Source organism: Myripristis murdjan, chromosome 18 (assembly GCF_902150065.1).
Source record: "Myripristis murdjan chromosome 18, fMyrMur1.1, whole genome shotgun sequence".
Classification (NCBI taxonomy): Eukaryota; Metazoa; Chordata; class Actinopteri; order Holocentriformes; family Holocentridae; genus Myripristis; species Myripristis murdjan.
This window is the reverse complement of record NC_043997.1, coordinates 9,262,324-9,279,794: the sequence shown is the minus strand read 5'-3', so window position 1 is coordinate 9,279,794 and position 17,471 is coordinate 9,262,324. Positions and strand designations below refer to the sequence as shown.

Here is a 17,471-nt window from a genome sequence, read left to right as displayed (position 1 = left end):
GTGGTGTGTTTTATGATCAGGAAAAGATGAAGCTGTAATGTTGTGGAAGGATGACTCCGGCTCCTTTAGGGGTTTTTGGACTTTTATTTTGCTCTCCGTATTGGAGGAGTTTGCTCTGGCGGCCATGTGACTTCACAATCTGCTGCTGTGTCATGTGGCGACATCAAAAGTCATCGACGAGGAGTGTGAGACCTGAGAGAAACAGCAGCTGAGGAGTGGCAGTCCATAGTTTAGGTGAAGATTTCTGGTAACACTTCACAATAAGAGTACAACAATTAATGTTAGTTAATGCCGTAATGGTTAATTAACTGTTAGTTAATGATTATTATGGCATTTACTAATGTTAATAATATCTACAATAACCCTTAAATAACATATAAATTAATACCTTAGCATGAACAGCATTAGTACATGATTCTTAGACACATTAGTTAACGGTTAGTTAACTGTTACTTAATGTTCATTACCTGTTACTTAATGTTTATTACGGCATTAACGTTAATTGTTGTACTCTTATTGTAAAGTGTTACCATAAAACAGTGTTACCAGATTTCTTATATTTACTTCCTTAAGCCTTTAAAAATTGATTTCTCCTGAAAACATGAGGAAAAAAGGCAATGAAGCAATCATCAAGAAATGAGTTAAAAGTTAAAGAAAATGGCCTGAAAATTAGGACACAAAATACAGAAAATTTACAGAAAAATCATGAAAAGCACGAAAATGACTGGACAATTTAAAATGTATAGTTTCTCTCTCTTTTTTTGGTGATTGTTTGAATATTTTAAAAGTGGATAACATCATTGAAACTCTGAGCTTCTCAAATCCTTTCTGTGCAAAAAGAGCCCTTTAAGCTTCAGCGAGCGACGACATCAGACATCAACTCTGCTGCTACAAGCCGCTAAAGAGGAAGCTGCTGGTGAGCTCTGCAGCAGGGCACGCTGGGAAAACAAGCGGGATGTTGTTACTTTGCTGGTTACAGCTGGTTGGTCTTCCCAGGGTCCAGATGATATCACTACCTTACAAGTGGAGCTAAAGGCCACCCAGCCTTGATGGAGTATATTACAGCCCTTAAAACTCCAGCTGAATCCATTTTTTATTTGTAGTTACTGACTTTTTGGAACTCTTAAATCTCAGTGGATGATGAAAATGGAAATCAAGAATAATGCTAAGGGAGAAAATCCTCAACTGGGTTTACCATCCACTAAAATACTGTACATAAAATGCTACAGACATAATTACCACAGCATGATGAGGTTTGATGGGCGACTGTCCACTGGTCCAAATGCCCATTATTTCCAAAATTATTCCTCAGTAGTCTAAGAAATGTCCTACAGGACTGAAGGCCCATTAGTCCAATGTCCCAAAAACAAGGGCCCATTATTCTATATTCCCAAAAATATAGAATAGAATCTATACCCCAAAAAGGGTTAGGGTTGGGGTTATCCTCTTGAAATGAAAGTCCCCGCTGATTCAGAAGCACAAATAGAGCTGGCAGTCACTCGACTCCAACAAATCCAGAGCAGATCTTTCTGGAGCAATGGGTGTTTGTTTTCAGGTCCAATGGGACATTTTTCCGACTACTGGGCCATTAAACTAACGGTTTGCACTGATTGACGGCACCTACTCCACCTTCACATGTTCACTAAGCTAACTAACAGATCAAAACAAACGTCATTATACACGCTCTGTACTGGAACAATCGTTTTTTTGCCTGGAGAACAAGGCTTTTTAACCTTTGTAGCCCACAAAATTCCAGCATCATCGACCCTTTCAAACCCCCCCAGCCCCCCACCCTCCTGCAGATGTGTTATGATCAGTTTGCGCTTGCACGAGAGCGAGACAAGAACTGAAATGTGGAGGTTGCACTTCCGCTCCAAGATCGCAATTCTGCTGTGTTAAAGCGGCATTTTCCCCTGCAGCAGGTTAAAAATGTCAGTCAAGGACGTCACGCAGGAGAGATGACACACCCGGCTGAGTGCGAGGCCGTGAAACGCTCCCTTTTTTTGTTTCATCTGCACTCAAGAAAGTCGCTTCAAACAGCAGCAGCCGCTCTCCAGCTCCAGTTATTTTTAGACACACTTTAAGTTGAACATCCCCTTTGCAATTTAATTAATGTCCGAGCTCAGTGGGTTTTTTTTGTGTGTGTCCAAATCTACACTCCAGACAACCGCAGCAGATTGTAGGAAGCGTCTGCACTATTAATAGAATAAAGATGTTCTCTTCTTGTGCCAAATATAAACCCGTTTAAATCAAGTCCAAAGCAGAACAGTTCTTTATGTAAAACAGTTTGGACTACTGTATTCATTTGGCAGTCACTTTTAATTTGTAATCTTAGCCGTCTGAATAACATTTGAACACTACAATCAACTTTCTGCTTGCTTTCCTCCACATTTTCCTAAAATCTTACCAAGTTGTTCATAAGACATAGATGTTGTTTCATGAGTTAGAGCTTGTCAGTGATGTGGATCGAGAAAAATGAACCGTGCAACATCATGCAGCTGCAACAGTGTGGGAAATTTAACCCTAGTAAATTCTTCCAAATTCTTCCTTGTCCTTCAACGTCACATGAAACCCCCCAGTGTGACCACACATGAGGAGGAAAAGGGTTTTAATGGTGTGAAGTTTTTAAGTTTTCAAATAAAAAACGTTTTCAAATGATCTAGTTCCCTTTGTCCTGTTTTGTGTGTTTTTAGTTTCTATGTAGCTGATACTATCCTGTTGAAATTCTGCCTCCTTTTTGCTCCTGATTAAACTCCTTTTTTAAAATGCACTTTGCATGAGGGTGTGCGAGTATGTGTGGCAGAGAGAGAGAGAGAGAGAGAGAGAGAGCTTTTCAGCGACCTTCCATATAGTCTCAATGCATTATTATTTTATTCAAGGACCAGCTGAAGAGGAAAGAAAGGCAGGAAAAAAAGAAGAGAGAGATTTACAGCAATGGAGGAAGAGAGAGAGATGAGTTTTTTTAACAAAGCCCTTGGTTGCCTGTTGTGTGGGCTGGCACTGCTGAATAAAAACCAGCTTTCATCTCTCTCTCTCTCTCTCTCTCTCTCTCTCTCCCTCTCTCTCCCTTTCTCTCCATCTCTACATCAATCTCCCCTCCACCAACTCAGTGTCAAGTTCTGCTATGAGACACACAGTGATATGTGTGTGTGTGTGTGTGTGTGTGTGTTGGAATGAGAGGCTGGCTGTCTTTTTGGCAGGCTGCAGTAAACTGAAGCACCTCTTAGAAACACTGGACTATTATTGAACTACTGAGAAACACTCTTATCTCGCCCGGGAGCACATCATCCTCTCTCTCTCTCTCTCTCTCTCTCTCTCCCTCCCTCTCCCTCTCTTCCTCCCTCCCTCTTCCTCACACACACATACACACACACACAGACACAGAATTGCAGTCATATTCACACAAGCAGATAGAAACATAGAAACAGCCCACAGGAGTTGGGAGTTCATGGCCCATTTAGAAAAGGGGTTCCTCAGGGAACCCTTTAAGGTCCCCTGAGCTTCTGTAGAGATCATGAAGGTTCGATGAGGTCCTTTGACTTTTATGACTTTTACTCGATGGTGATTCGTTGGACAGTCTTTGAAGTCCAAAGAAAGGACAAATAAACGTGAAGACGTGAAGGAACTCTTGGTTTGAAATGATGACATCATCTTCAAGCGGCTCAGTCACCAGGGCAAAATGTTGGCATTTGACATTTCTGCAAACCAAGGGTACACTGAAATGTTACATTTTTTATTTTCATGAAGAAGTGTAAACTGAGCCAAAAACACTGTTAGGAGGCAGGTTTTGGGGCATCTGGCACAATCAACACTTCACTTCTGCAGTCCAGGGTTCAAGTCCCGTGTCAATAAACAGCTGTGCTCATTTTAGCCCATTTTAGCAAACATTTGATAACATTAACCATGACCTTTTCTTAACCTTAACCACATTATTTTGGTGGCTAGCGAAGCTAACGAAGCAAACAAAAGTGGCTAAAGACGCTAATGAGTTAACATTAGATAGCGTTCACACCTGTTAAAAATCACATTGATGTTGACACAGGCTCCACCACATCGGCTATGAGTCTAAATGTTGACATGCAACGAATTTCAGTTCAGAACTGTTGACCAACATGTTTGTTGGTTTGCAGAAACATAAAGTGGCAATATTATAGAGCCAAGAGCCAACACACAGGTTGGCTCTGGAGATGTAGAGATTCCTGCTTCAAAGACAGAAACTACATTACAATTCATTCATTACAATGGCAGAACATTTAAACAAGGGAGAACATGCTTTTTCAAGGTTAATAAAGAATTAAAAATATATATCTATATAATTAAGATGTTGCTGTCAGTAAGGTTTTAAGGTATTGAAGGTATGTGTAACTGTGTAATTGTTTTCATTTATTTCATTTGTATCTGTTATCGTAATCCTGGTATCTGCGATGGCTCCGTTTCCCCTTGGTGATCGAGTGAAATGATTGGGATTATCGTTAAGTTATTTGCATTTATGAAAGTCAGAGGGTGCAAGCTTAGAAGAATCCCTGTTTGTTCAGTATCTCTCAACAAGTGTGGGCTTATGGGAAATGTAGTCCAACAGTCACAGTAAAATGAGAAGAAGGACTTTTTCACCTTCTTGGTCATCACATTGGTTTTCACATCATTACATACAAACATTTAATGATAAATGTCAGTCAAAAAATACTTATTAAAAATGCATATTGTTTCTTTTCTTGTATTAAATATCAAAAGCCCATGACTTTTCCTGTCTGGAAAACAGTGTTATCATGTACCAGTAGAGATAAAAAAAAAAAAAAAACTACAATAAATAAAATGGCAAAGGTTGATGAACTGTGCTGCCTCTCCCCACCTGCCATCCAATAAAATAATCTCTTTCTCCCAAATTTCCCCTTTATTTACATTTTTGAATGCTGCATCAGGCCTGTTTTCATCAGGAGATACATCAAATTAACGAAGCAAAACTCTCTCAAATTGCTAATTTATGGGGACTTTTAAGAAAAGACGAGCACTAACAATAGTCCTGGTGTGAAATCATCCTCAGCCCTGCTCTCATATGTTTGCAGTGATTATATCAAAGTGTCATATCCAGTTGGCAGTGATGTGCTGATGTTTCAAAACACCTCACGCTGGAATTCACATTTTGCCTCCACATGCCACCTTTGCATTCAGCTGCAACGGCGCCGCTGACTTGAACCTGCGAGCAGTCGTACCGTCTCGCTGTGACACTTTTACTGTGGTGCCTCGCCGGTCTGTTCCCATGGCGACGGTGACCGGCACGCAGGCGGGACTGCTGTAAATCTACGGCCGTGGTTATCGAGAGCTGCTTATGATCCATGACGCCGGCCTGACCTGCCACTCAGCCCGTGATTCAGGTTCCTCTCCTCTCACTTCACTTCAATTCAGCTCAGTTTGAATCAAAATGCCTCACTCTTATACACTGTAACCACACAAATAAACTGATTTTTAGTGATAAAAATGGAAATAATAAACCATAACCGAGCAAAACATGACACTGATGATTTTATTGATCTAGTTCTATGGTGGCACCTCATTGTTTTATTGCTGTATAGTGTGCCCAAAGAGTACAGCTGTTATGAAAGACTGTATTTTAATGGATACGACAGTAAATAATAATCATGCAATATCTGAAATATGCATAAGCATGTACTGGAAATGTGCAGCAAATCAAGATTTGACTTCCTCTGTTCATGTTGAGGTTTAAAAACTGGTGGATGGAGGAAATCACACACACACACACACACACACATGCACACACACCGTATTCGCCATGTCCGTGACCATTGGCTAAACACGCTTGTCCAGTGACCCTGAGCCAATCAAATGTCAGCGCACACATCACCGTTGGCAACAGCCTAACCTTCACATATCAGAGGCTGGATCACAGTATGGCTCTCTGGGAATGGGCGGTAAGGCTCACACACACACACACACACACACACACCAAAATGAATGGCAGTAATAAGATAACAGGGCACAGTTTCACAAATGAGCATACAGCTGTTTGAAGATGTTACGTGATGTGATACTTTATTGATCTGGTCCAGGTGACCTCCCCCGGGTCAGAGGTCAAAGGTCAGTCACAGAGCAGCATCCACACAGCTGCAACACGTTCAGCTGATTGTAATTATTATGAAACGTCATTATAATTATAAGTCAGATCTTTCGAAATGTACACAGGGACAACATGGAGAAGTGCTTGTGGTGAATTTGGTTTCTCCCCCCTTTACAGGGTCCTTTAAACACCCCTAGGTGTCTGGCTCCCTCTGTCGGACCAAGTGAGAAATTGCAAGACACTGAAGCCAAAGATTGTGTGTTTGGAAGAGGAGTCGCTCTGCAGATGATGACTGTCAGTGTGAGGTTTTTTGCTCGAGTTTGAAGAATTCAAGCCGCAAGAAGGAGAGCGCAAAACTTTAAATTTCTTACTAAAAATAATTTTGTATTCTCAAAATACTCTAAATACCTTCTCCATGATTCAAAAAACATTTTTAAAAAAATCATGCCCACGCTATTTGTTTATTTTGGTCTTCATCTATATATGTTCCTGTAGAGACTTCTGGAGACTTCCTATTCTGTATATACGGTATGTGTATTTCTGAATCTGTTGTCAAAAGCATAGTTCAGTTCAGAGGTTGAAACTGTTTATATCAAGATGTCCTGAAAAGTACATGAGAAAAAAAATGGGAAATATACCTCAGGTAGCATGGCTGTTATTATTATTATTATTATTATTATTATTATAGTATTTTTCCCAATATACATCACTTAAAGGAGAACAAAATATACAAGATAATGACAGCTCTGGAAAATGAATTAATTTATTATTTAATTATTAATTATTCATGGTTTATTTAATAGGGAACGAAACAATGTACATGTAAAAAATAAAATAAAATAAAATAAAATATGAAAAAGAGAGGGTTGAGCTCTTTTGGTGGACAAAGGACGGACAGAGTGAGACCTCTTTATCATTTCTCCTCTCTCTGACTGCTGCGGCGTCCCCCCCCGCTCCTCCTCCTCCGCCTCTGATTGGTCCGGCGGCTGCCACTTCTCCCGCTCTGATTGGCCCGTTGCCTGCTGCGCGTCGAGCCCCCAACACGGAAGCGAGCGCAGGAGAAACAGCAACCGTAGTAGTCAACTCGGAGCGGCGGAGAGACATGTAAAAAAAAAAAAAAAGATAAACAACGGCCCACGACAGGCCCTGTGAAGTAAACAAACAACTCGTGCTGGTAGATAAACAGGTAAATAACGGCGGCGGGATGATTTTAGCGGCGTGTTTGGCGTTTTGGCTGCTGAGCTCGTCGGTGAGAGGAGCTCAGAAGGAGGGAGCGGACGACGACTGGGTTCATCTTCCCAACAAATGTGAAGGTAACGGCTTTTGGTGCCCAATGTGGGGCCCGGGGGCCTCCAGGGGGTCCCGGGAGAGGATCCCAGTTAGCCCAGTACAGGTGGTCTGGACCAGTCTCAAAGGGTTTCCCCCCAAATAGACCCGCTGCGGTTTGTTTTAAGAGAAGACACACCTAGCTGCTAACTACATTCATCTTTAATACCTAATTTACTATTTAAAGTCCACAAATGTACTATAAATCCAGGTTCATAGAATGTATTGCAAAAATAAGCAGCATAACAAAACCTAAAAAAAAAAAAAAATGCATCCAACTTTTAGAAAGATCCAGATTATCAGTGAAATTCAGAGCTCAACCCTCTCTTCTTCATATTTTATTTTATTTTATTTTATTTTTTACATGTACATTGTTTCGTTCCCTATTAAATAAACCATGAATAATTAATAAATAAATAATAAATTAATTCATTTTCCAGAACTGTTATTATCTTGTATATCTTGTTCTCCTTTAAGTGATGTATATTGGGAAAAATACTATAATAATAATGATAATAATAATAATAATAGTAATAGTAATAATAACAGCCATGCTACCTGAGGTATATTTCCCATTTTTTTTCGCATGTACTTTTCAGGAGATCTTGATATAAACAGTTTCAACCTCTGAACTGAACTATGCTTTTGACAACAGATTCAGAAATACATATACCGTATATACAGAATAGGAAGTCTCCAGAAGTCTCTACAGGAACATATATAGATGAAGACCAAAATAAACAAATAGCGTGGGCATGATTTTTTTAAAAATGTTTTTTGAATCATGGAGAAGGTATTTAAAGTACTTTAAGAATGCAAAATTATTTTTAGTAAGAAATTTAAAGTTATGCAGATTAATGTGTTAATCTGGAGAAGTTAGAGAGGAGAGAGGCACCACTCTGCAGCAGTAGTTCCTCTTTTCTCCCCCAAGTTCATGCAGTAATTTCATCCAAATCAGGTAACGTGAAAAAGAGAGAAATGCAAAATACAAATGAATCCTCAACCGGTTGGTAAAAATGCTTATTCCTTCATACTCTGGTCGATAATTCCCAGATGAAGATTCTTTGTAAATCCCTCTGATGGTGAGGTAATCCAGCTCATAGTCCCTTACTCTCCAGTGTCACTGTGACCGGGCTGTTTTTTTTTTTTTTTTTTTTTTTGGGCATGAGGGAGGGAGATCTCGCTCCTTTTTGACACAGGGGTCCCCAGCCAAAAGAGAAAATAGGTTAATTTCAGTGTTACTCTGCTCTCAGGAGGGTTCGCATGCTGAGGAGACTGAGGAAGATGTTTCGTCTCCCAGGCCAGGTGGCAGGAGAGGACCTGCCGTTACAACGCTGGAAGAGTGATTTATTATGAATTTATCTCTGATTTTACATCGTCAAACTGACCTCACATGTCAGATATAAATCCTTTACAAATTTATTGGCCTTGGAGCGTAAGAAAATCAGTATATCGGATCAATGTATTGATCCTTTTAGATGAATCATGAATTATTTAGCCTGTAAAGTACATGCTTATGGGAATTTAGCTTCCTCAATAACTGCCTAAAACCCAACATAGTGATTTTACAGTCATATGAGCAGAGACAGTAAGATCATCTTCGCATCTTCATGATCTTAGTGAAGCTGAAATAAGCAAATGTTTGGTGTTTTTCCCAGGGCTGGGACGATATTCCCCTCTCCTGATTCGATAATATCACGATACTTGGCTGCCGATTCAATATGTATTGCAAAATTAAGTCAAACTTGTTGGAGCTGACTTGGTGCCAACAGATTCCTTATGTCGTCTATATCTAGGTAAATATCTTCGCTTTCAAATGGATTCTGTAATAAAAATCGTGGAGAAAAAAGAGTCTCAATACTCAAGTGAAGCGAAGTTTTACTTAATAAATGACCGACAACTAAACAATCATCAAAATATAATTCAGTTTTTATGTTTGCTTCTGATCTGCTCCCTCATGAATAATTCACTCTCGTTATAAACACTTCCCCTTTCTGAAACACATCATCTGTTATTGTCGTTTTCAGTTCCTGTTGTTCTTTCTCTTCCTCTTCTCCTCGGTTTCTCCTGCAGCTGTAGGAGTCACTGCACATCTGTCCCTTACTGTTGTATCCATCTCGCTTCGAAATAAATGCTGATTTGCCGAGTTATATCGTCAATATCCCGCTGATGAAGGCTTTTACGTTTTCTTTGCTGAACAGTCGGTGTCAAAATGAGTTTAACCCCCAAGAAAAAAACAGTTTTTCCTCTCTGTTGGTGAAATTTTCCCCTTGATTTCATAATGAAGACAAATACGGCTTATTCGTTGATGTGTGCTGCCTTCAGGTGCTCCTCAGAAGCTCTGATTTGTAAGACCTGAGAGGTGTCGCTCATTAATGTGGAGATAATATGAACCCCATTAGAAAAGTGGGATTGCCTTTTTTTGTTTGTTTTGCTCTGTTTTCACCAGGGATGGAACGGTACAGGATTTTTTTCACAGATCGTGATTAAAAAACACTCACGAAAAAGTCGATCATGGTGAATTTCCATCGTAAATGTAAAGGATAATCATGAAAATCCTCACATGACCGACTTGAAAAAGCTGCCTTGCTCGCTGGCGTACAGTCTTATATTGAATTCCTGATTTACATATGCACTAAAAATCTTTGTTTCTTAGCAAAATGTGAGGTAAAGTTTAAGATTTAAGCATTTTTTGATGATTATCATCACTACCAACAGGATGCAAGCCCCGCCCACTGTGTTTGATTGACAGGTGATCTCTCTCTCTCTCTCTCTCTCTCTCTCTCTCTCTCTCTCTCCAGTCTGTAAGTTTGTCACCATCGAGATGAAGATGGCGTTCGAGGAGACGGGGAAGACCAAGGAAGTCATCGAGAGGAACTACCGTTTCCTTGACGACAAGAGAGCCCCGCCCATCAAATACATCAACTCGTGCGTGTGTGTTTGTTTGTATGTGTGTGCATGCTTTAACATTTAATTTAACAACCATGACAGTGTCCAGGCCTCATAAATATATAGGAGAACATTTCACACACACACACACACACACACACACACACACACACACACACACACACACACACACACACACACACACACACACACAGATAGATAGAGGCGGCAGGGGAATTTGCTGCAGTTCATTTCCTGTGTAGGATCTTATTATAGAACAGGGAAGCTCTTGAACTGCCTCTGTGTGTGTGTGTGTGTGTGTGTGTGTGCGCACATGTGTGAGAGACATCCACAATTCAGCCTCCCTCTCCAAAACATGCACAAAACATTTTCAGTGTTTCCAGGTATCTGCAGGTCCTTAGCAAGTCTGGAAAGTGTAAAGTTACACAACTTTAAAGGAAAAGTTCACCCAAAATTCAAAACAAAGATATTTTACAACTTCCCCCTGCTTTTTTTTCTCTCTCTCTTTTTTTTTTTTTTTTTTACCATAAAAAACATGTGAAACACAGACAAAACTCAACTGCTGTCCAAACACAGGGACACACACATACTGAACATAATCCATAACCCTTGGGGGGCGAATTTCATGGAGAACTGTTTCCTGTATTTAAATTTGCCTCTGATTTATTCTCTCTGGAGGTGAATAGACACACTTTGCCATTTCTTTTGCTCCCTCCAGTGGATATGTTCACGTTGTTAAGCCTCATGCACTTTAATCCAGAACAAAATATTTGTAGTTTTTACAATAACACACACACACACACACACACACACACACATTCATGCTCCACTTGGCTCAGCTGATTTCCTGTTGTCCTTTTCCCTCGTTCTGCTCGTTTGTACTCTCATGACCTTCATTAGCGGTTTGTCTTTATTTTAGTGTTTAAATTCAATTTAAGTGCCCTGATTTCTCCCTCTCCTACTCTCTCTCTCTCTCTCTCTTTCTCTCTCTCTCTCTCTCTCTCTCTCTCTCCCTCCACAGAGACATCAGGTTCATAGAGGTTGTAGAAAATGTGTGTCAGAGGCTGATGGAGTACAACCTGCACAAGGAGAGGACTGGAAGTAACCGCTTTGCCAAGGTCAGCAAGTGTGTGTGTGTGTGTGTGTGTGTGTGTGTGTGTGTGTGTGTGTGTGTGTGTGTGCAATAAATTGATATTATGGTTGGGCAATGTCTGTTTTTTTCCAATACCTTCCTGACATCTCACTGGGTTGTGTTGTATATGATATTATTGAGTATTAAAACAAGTGTACAAGCCTCCAGTGCTGTGTGTGTGTGTGTGTGTGTGTGTGTGTGTGTGTGTCCAACTTGCTGCGTTCACACACTTGTGGCCCGTCGAATAACAGAACAGACAGGAGATAAAACAAGCACCACTCTTCCACAGATTCAGCAAACGTCACTTTTTATAGTTTTGTAGTTTTCATTCGATTTTTCTTTTTTTTTTTTTACTTTGTTTTTAGTTTTTGATTTCAATTCAGTTCAGTTTCAGTCAGTTTCCACAATTCAGTTTAGTTTTTATTAGTTTCAGCAAAAGTTTTAGTTTTTTATCATTTTAGTACGGAGGTCGTTGTCAGGGGCAACATTTAAGAAGTTCAGAATATTTTCATATATTCTAATTAGTTCGTTTTGTAAGAACACAACAAGTCTAGTTTTTTTTTTTTTTTTTTTTTAAATTTCATTTTTTTAAATTTTTTAGTGAACTAGAGCGACCCTGGTGGAGACTGACCTCTGCAATAAGAGGCTAACGATACTTTTCTTTTTGGACCAATTAAGCAAAACAACATCATGACCACGCTCTCCGTCTTAATAAAGTCACTCTGTTTGTAATACAGTCACCTTTCCTGTATTACTGTAGTCATTGTGTTTATTCATGCACTTGTTTTTATTTGCTTTTATGTTGTGTGTCTCGTTTTAGCACGGCCACCCGGCAAATTATTATTATTTTTTGTTTGTTTGTTTGTTTGTTTTTTTGGATCCTCCGGCACATTTCTTTTTTTAAGTTCTTTTTTTTTAAGTCTCATGTCAGCATCTATGCTTTGCATGCATTTTATATACTTTTGTATAATGTGCCTTATAGTAGTAGTCGTAATAATAATAATTATCATTATTACAGTAATTGTTAGAGTTGTTATGATGTGCAGTAGCAATAAAATAAACTCGACTACATCACCTCAGTAGAGAATCTGTGCATCAGTTTAACAGAAAGAGGAGCATCTGTACTTTCGATGGGATTAAAAATCATCCCGTCTGGTTTTTAAATACCCCGGTATGCTGTAACCCCCTGATACCTGATATCACATCAGAATTTATTGAAATGAGACTCGATATCGTCTGGGATTTTAGATTGATCGGAGTTTTTGCTTGATGAATAATCCCGTCAGCGCCTTGCAGCTGGATTAAAAATCTCACTTTACCTCCCTCTCTCTCTCTCTCTCTCTCTGTGTGTGCGTGTGTGTGTGTGTGTGTGTGTGCGTGCGTGCAGGGCATGTCAGAGACGTTCTCCACGCTGCACGGTCTGGTGAACAAAGGCGTGAACGTGGTGATGGATATTCCCTACGAGCTGTGGAACGAGACCTCGGCGGAGGTGGCCGACCTCAAGAAGCAGGTGCTTTAACGTTTTCAGTCCACGGCGGGGAAACCCGTCCTCACGCCGTTAGAGTCAAAAAAAAAGGAGAGAGAGAGAGAGAGAGAGAGAGAGAGAGAGAGAGAGAGAGAGAGAGAGATGACAAACATCTGGAGGAAAGAATTAAAAAGTGAATCAGATAATCAAATAATGTAGAAAATGTCTTTTACACACGATGTTTGTCTGCGCAGAAGAATTTAAGTGAGAATCTCTCCATGAGTATATTATAATTATATGATTGAGCGCATGTATAAAAATGTGTGTGTGTGTGTGTGTGTGTGTGTCAGTGTGACAAGCTGGTGGAGGAGTATGAGGAGGTGATTGAGGACTGGTATAAAGGCAGCCAGGAGGAAGACCTGACCACCTACCTGTGTGAGAAACATGTTCTGAAAGGAAAGGACACAGGTAACACACACACACACACACACACACACACAGTCTCATACACACTTCACACACACTTTCAAAGCCTATCACATTTCAGTGTCTTCTAAATTGTTTCTTTTTTCCATCCTGTCCCTTTTTACCTTTTTCCTTTTGGCCCTTGTTTCTTGCTCTTTCTCTCTATTCCCCCTTTCCTTCCTTCACTCTCCCTCCTCGGCTTTTTCTCGCTCCCTCTCTTTCATCATCTCCTCCTTTCCTTTGATCACATATTGCACCATCCCTCTGTCCCCGCTTACCGTCCTTTGTCCTTTTTTCCTTTGCTTTCTTTTTTCCTCTCGCTCTTCCTTCCTCCCTCCAGGCTGCCTGCAGGAGGAGTGGAAACCGACGAAGAAGGGAGACCCGGCGGCCATCGCGGAGGACAAGAAGAAGAAGAAGAAGAAAAAGGGCGGGAAGAAGGGGAAGGGCAAAAACGGGGAAGCGGCAGGAGGAGGCGACGGAGGCGACGGCAGCTCGGAGGGAGACAAGACGACCAAGAAGAAGAAGGAGAAGAAAGTGAAGAAGAAGAAAAAGAGCAAAGCCCCGGTGGACAAGCTGGACGGAGGAGGAGCGTCGTCGGACGAGGAGATCCAGGCCAAAGTGTCTCTGCCCGGGCAGAAGACGGAGCTGTGAGCCCCGGCTCGGCTCTCCTGGAAATGTAAAAACATCTTAGCGCTGCCGGGACGTCGGCGGGTCCTGGGGAAGTCCTGGCCTCCTTACGTCTTCGGCTCAGCTGTGAGAGGACCTACAACCATCCTGCTGGTGTTTATTTATGTTTTTTATTTCGGTGTGTGCCGTTTCTCCGGTGAGAAATCAGCCATGACATGTAGACCCCAATGTTCTGCTTTTATTTCACTTTCATTTCACGTGGAGATGTTGGTTCAAGTGTTTAAAAAGGTCATTGAACGGTTTTGATTAAGAGCGTCTTTAACCCTTTTCGGAAATTGGCACGTTGGTCAACTTACAAACCCCCTCAATCGCTAAAAGGTCCATTTTCCTTCTTTCATTTTCTTTCTTCACAGGCACTAAACGTACAACTCGTGATTATTGTCACTGTCGATTAACCTATCGATTATTTTTAAGTCTCGTGGGAAGTTGAAGTCGATGTCACATTTCCTCCCCGACACCCCAAAGTATTATTTTTAATGATATGAACGGATAAGAGGAAGACAATCTCAGCATCTTAATGGTCTTATTGAATCCGTAAATATGAGACATTTTTACTTGATAAATGACCGACACAATTATCACAATTAGAGTTCATTATTTTTGTGTTTATTGATTAATAAGCTCATTGATTAATTGTTTCAGCAGTCGTACACTGACCTACAGAAGCGACCATGTGACCAATAATTTTCTACCAGTTTTTTTTTTTTTTTTGTTTGTTTTCCCCCCTGGATTAAAGGAAGACCGGTCCCTACTCTGCCTCTGGTGGGCTAATCCTAATCCTAACCCTAACCTTAACCAGCCAAATCATTCCTGGAATCCGGACATTCCCATAACGGATTGTAGTTGGCCCATGAGCGTGCTTCCTGAAAAGTCGGTATAGCCCTTTAGCACCTTTTCAGTCAGGACCTAGCCTGGGACTAAATTTGATTTTTACTCTGGTTTATTCTGGAGTCATGTTTTGTTTTTTTCCCCCAAACTAACAGAAATCTAGGATCTTCTTAACTTGAGGCTGGTTAGCTCTGCTTTGGAGCAGGATAAGCCTGAAAAAGCTGGGAAAAAACTGTGTTTAATTGGAATGAGATCATCCTGTCGCTAAAATACCCTCAACCGTCTGTGTGTGTGTGTGTGTGTGTGTGTGTGTGTGTGTGTGTGTGTGTTCGTCAGCGACATGATCATCCTGTCCCGGCGTCCTTGAGCTGGAAAGTCAAATCAGACCTCGTGGTATTTGTAGACGAAGCCTCTCAAGCCGCCCACTTTAGGAGCATCAACTCCCCCTCAGCCTCCAAATTTAAACCAGTCCCACTCGCTCTCTCTCCGTGTGCAGTGCTCTTGTTTGATTGATTATCTACTGATTTCGTATAAATAGCAGCCAAGACGAAAACCCTGCAAAACATCCGCAACAGGATGTGAGCGCATCTGGAATCGAATGTAAGTCACTGTGGAGAAAAGCTTCAGCGAAATGCCTCAAATGTAAAAAAAAAAATAACTGTTACCCGGGCGGAGGATCTGCAGGATCAGTGTCCGACAGCGTGGAGCTAAAAAAATAAATAAAAAATAAAGGCAGCACTAAGATGTTTTTGGACCCACAGCCGAGCCCGGAGCCACCAGCCTCCATGAGCCTGGAGCTACAGCGACATGAAGATCTACAAGGGATTCTTTCTTTCTCTTTCTTTCTTTCTTTCTTTCTGTCTGTCTTTCTTTCTTTTTTTCCATCTTTGTCTTTCTCTCTCTGGCTTTGAGGAAACAGGGACTTAAAGGTGCAGCAGTGCGCCGTGGGACTGCAGCTGTGTTTCTTCTCATAATGTGAATGTGTGTGTGTGCATTTGTGCAGCCCTTTTTATCATTATTTTTATTATTATTATTGTTGTTATGTTTATGTGTGTGTGTGTGTGTGTTCCCATCTGTGCTCTTTTAAAAGCCCACCGTGTTTGCGGAAGCTTTCATGGCAACTGAACGCTGGCACGTTTTGATGAAGTTCATTCTCGAGATCAAGCTGCGCCGCCTGAGATGGAGGAAACAGGCTTCTTCTTCTTTACGTCTGTGAAACAATAATGTCATGTTTTATTTATCCTGCTAGAGCGGTTTTTGTTTTTTGGCGGGGAACTGACTGTCCATCTCAGGCGAGGCAAGTCAGACGATTGCATTTTCCTTTTGTGTGTTTTTATTTTTTTTTTCCCCCCTTTATCTTCTCTTTGACAGTACGAGTGTTAAAGTCTCAATTTCAGTGGCATTTCCCTTTAATGAGTGAATATCACATGTGCTCCCTTTATTTCTTATTTGAAATAATTTGTATTTCTAATATTTGTGTTGTCACGGTACTGGCTGTACAAAAGCTGCAATGTAAGGGGTGTGTGTGTGTGTGTGTGTGTGCTTTTCTCCATGTTACACAATCATGTTTTCCAAAGTGAGTGTGTTTTATGGAGATTCTACTGATTTTTAATCTGACGTTAAATGCTGGCTGTGTTGTATGGAATCGCATTTTTGAAAACATGAACGTGACAAATCGATGGTTAAATAAATGTGTTAAATAAATGTCCGACTCTTATTTGGAAAATGACTTCATTATAGATTCCAGGCCTTAAAAAGCCTAACACAAAATTCTCAAAATATATGAAGTAATATCACATTTGCCCATGACTATACTATAATTTCATAAATTTTAATTTGTTTAATTCATTTTGAGGAATAATCGAGTCTCACAGCCCAACCCTCTCAGCATACAGCAACAGGCAAAACCTTAAAATCCAGTGGAAAAACAAAATTATTTAAATTTTGACCAGGAAAATATATGGTAAATTTGTGTTGCTTCATATCACCCATGTTATACCAGTTTGAGATCACTGGTTTAATGGGTGGATCTAAATGTTAAAGCCTTGCAGGGTGAGATCTACCTGGAGAGATTTTTATGTTTAATCCCACCCTTAATTCCTAGGTGGGTGGAGCCGGAGAACAAAGAGAGGGAAGTATGAAATTGAAGGAGTGTTTGGGGCGCGGTGGGAACAAAAACACTGGGCAGAGAGAGGAGCTTTGATTTAAAACTGTTAATAAAACAGCTCTTAGTTTGAAAAGGCCAATCATGTCCAAAGGAAAGCTTCGCATGATCTGAAAACCTCAAAGCGAGAGCAAAAGCTTCGTTCTCCAGCATCTGTACAGACCTTCATTCACTCCTCCGATTCCTGGATATCTGCCGGTGAGGTCAAGACTTTTTTTTGTAATGCATCGCTGTTTTAGAGCTCAATTTTCGCATTTTGCAAGGGGTTTTTGCCTGTGGTTTGGATATAAAGGATTTTTGAGTTGGATGTGGATATTTGAGTGTCTTATGGACATTTAAAGGGACATTAAAAGTTGAAATAAGTGCAAACTGACACCATAGAGTTAATAAGCCTGTTTATGAAAAGCAAATCTTTTCGTCG

The 17,471-nt window shown here is 40.6% G+C and overlaps 1 protein-coding gene across 1 annotated transcript; it reads left to right on the top strand.

Moving 5' to 3' along the window:
- Window positions 1-7,100: 7,100 nt before the first annotated feature.
- cnpy3 (canopy FGF signaling regulator 3) lies at window positions 7,101-16,594 on the top strand. Its single transcript, XM_030076061.1, has 6 exons — window positions 7,101-7,386; window positions 10,201-10,327; window positions 11,331-11,427; window positions 12,829-12,951; window positions 13,257-13,374; window positions 13,712-16,594. The coding sequence occupies exons 1-6, from the start codon at window positions 7,278-7,280 to the stop codon at window positions 14,020-14,022; spliced, it is 885 nt and encodes a 294-aa protein (XP_029931921.1). The 5' UTR covers window positions 7,101-7,277; the 3' UTR covers window positions 14,023-16,594.
- Window positions 16,595-17,471: the final 877 nt, after the last annotated feature.

Excerpts from the sequence above, each read along its gene's own strand:
- cnpy3 (XM_030076061.1), top strand. The coding sequence starts at position 7,278 with ATGATTTTAGCGGCGTGTTTGGCGTTTTGGCTGCTGAGCTCGTCGGTG. Across the intron at positions 10,328-11,330 it reads CCCATCAAATACATCAACTC|AGACATCAGGTTCATAGAGG; the intron begins GTGCGTGTGTGT and ends CTCCCTCCACAG. Across the intron at positions 13,375-13,711 it reads TCTGAAAGGAAAGGACACAG|GCTGCCTGCAGGAGGAGTGG; the intron begins GTAACACACACA and ends TCCTCCCTCCAG.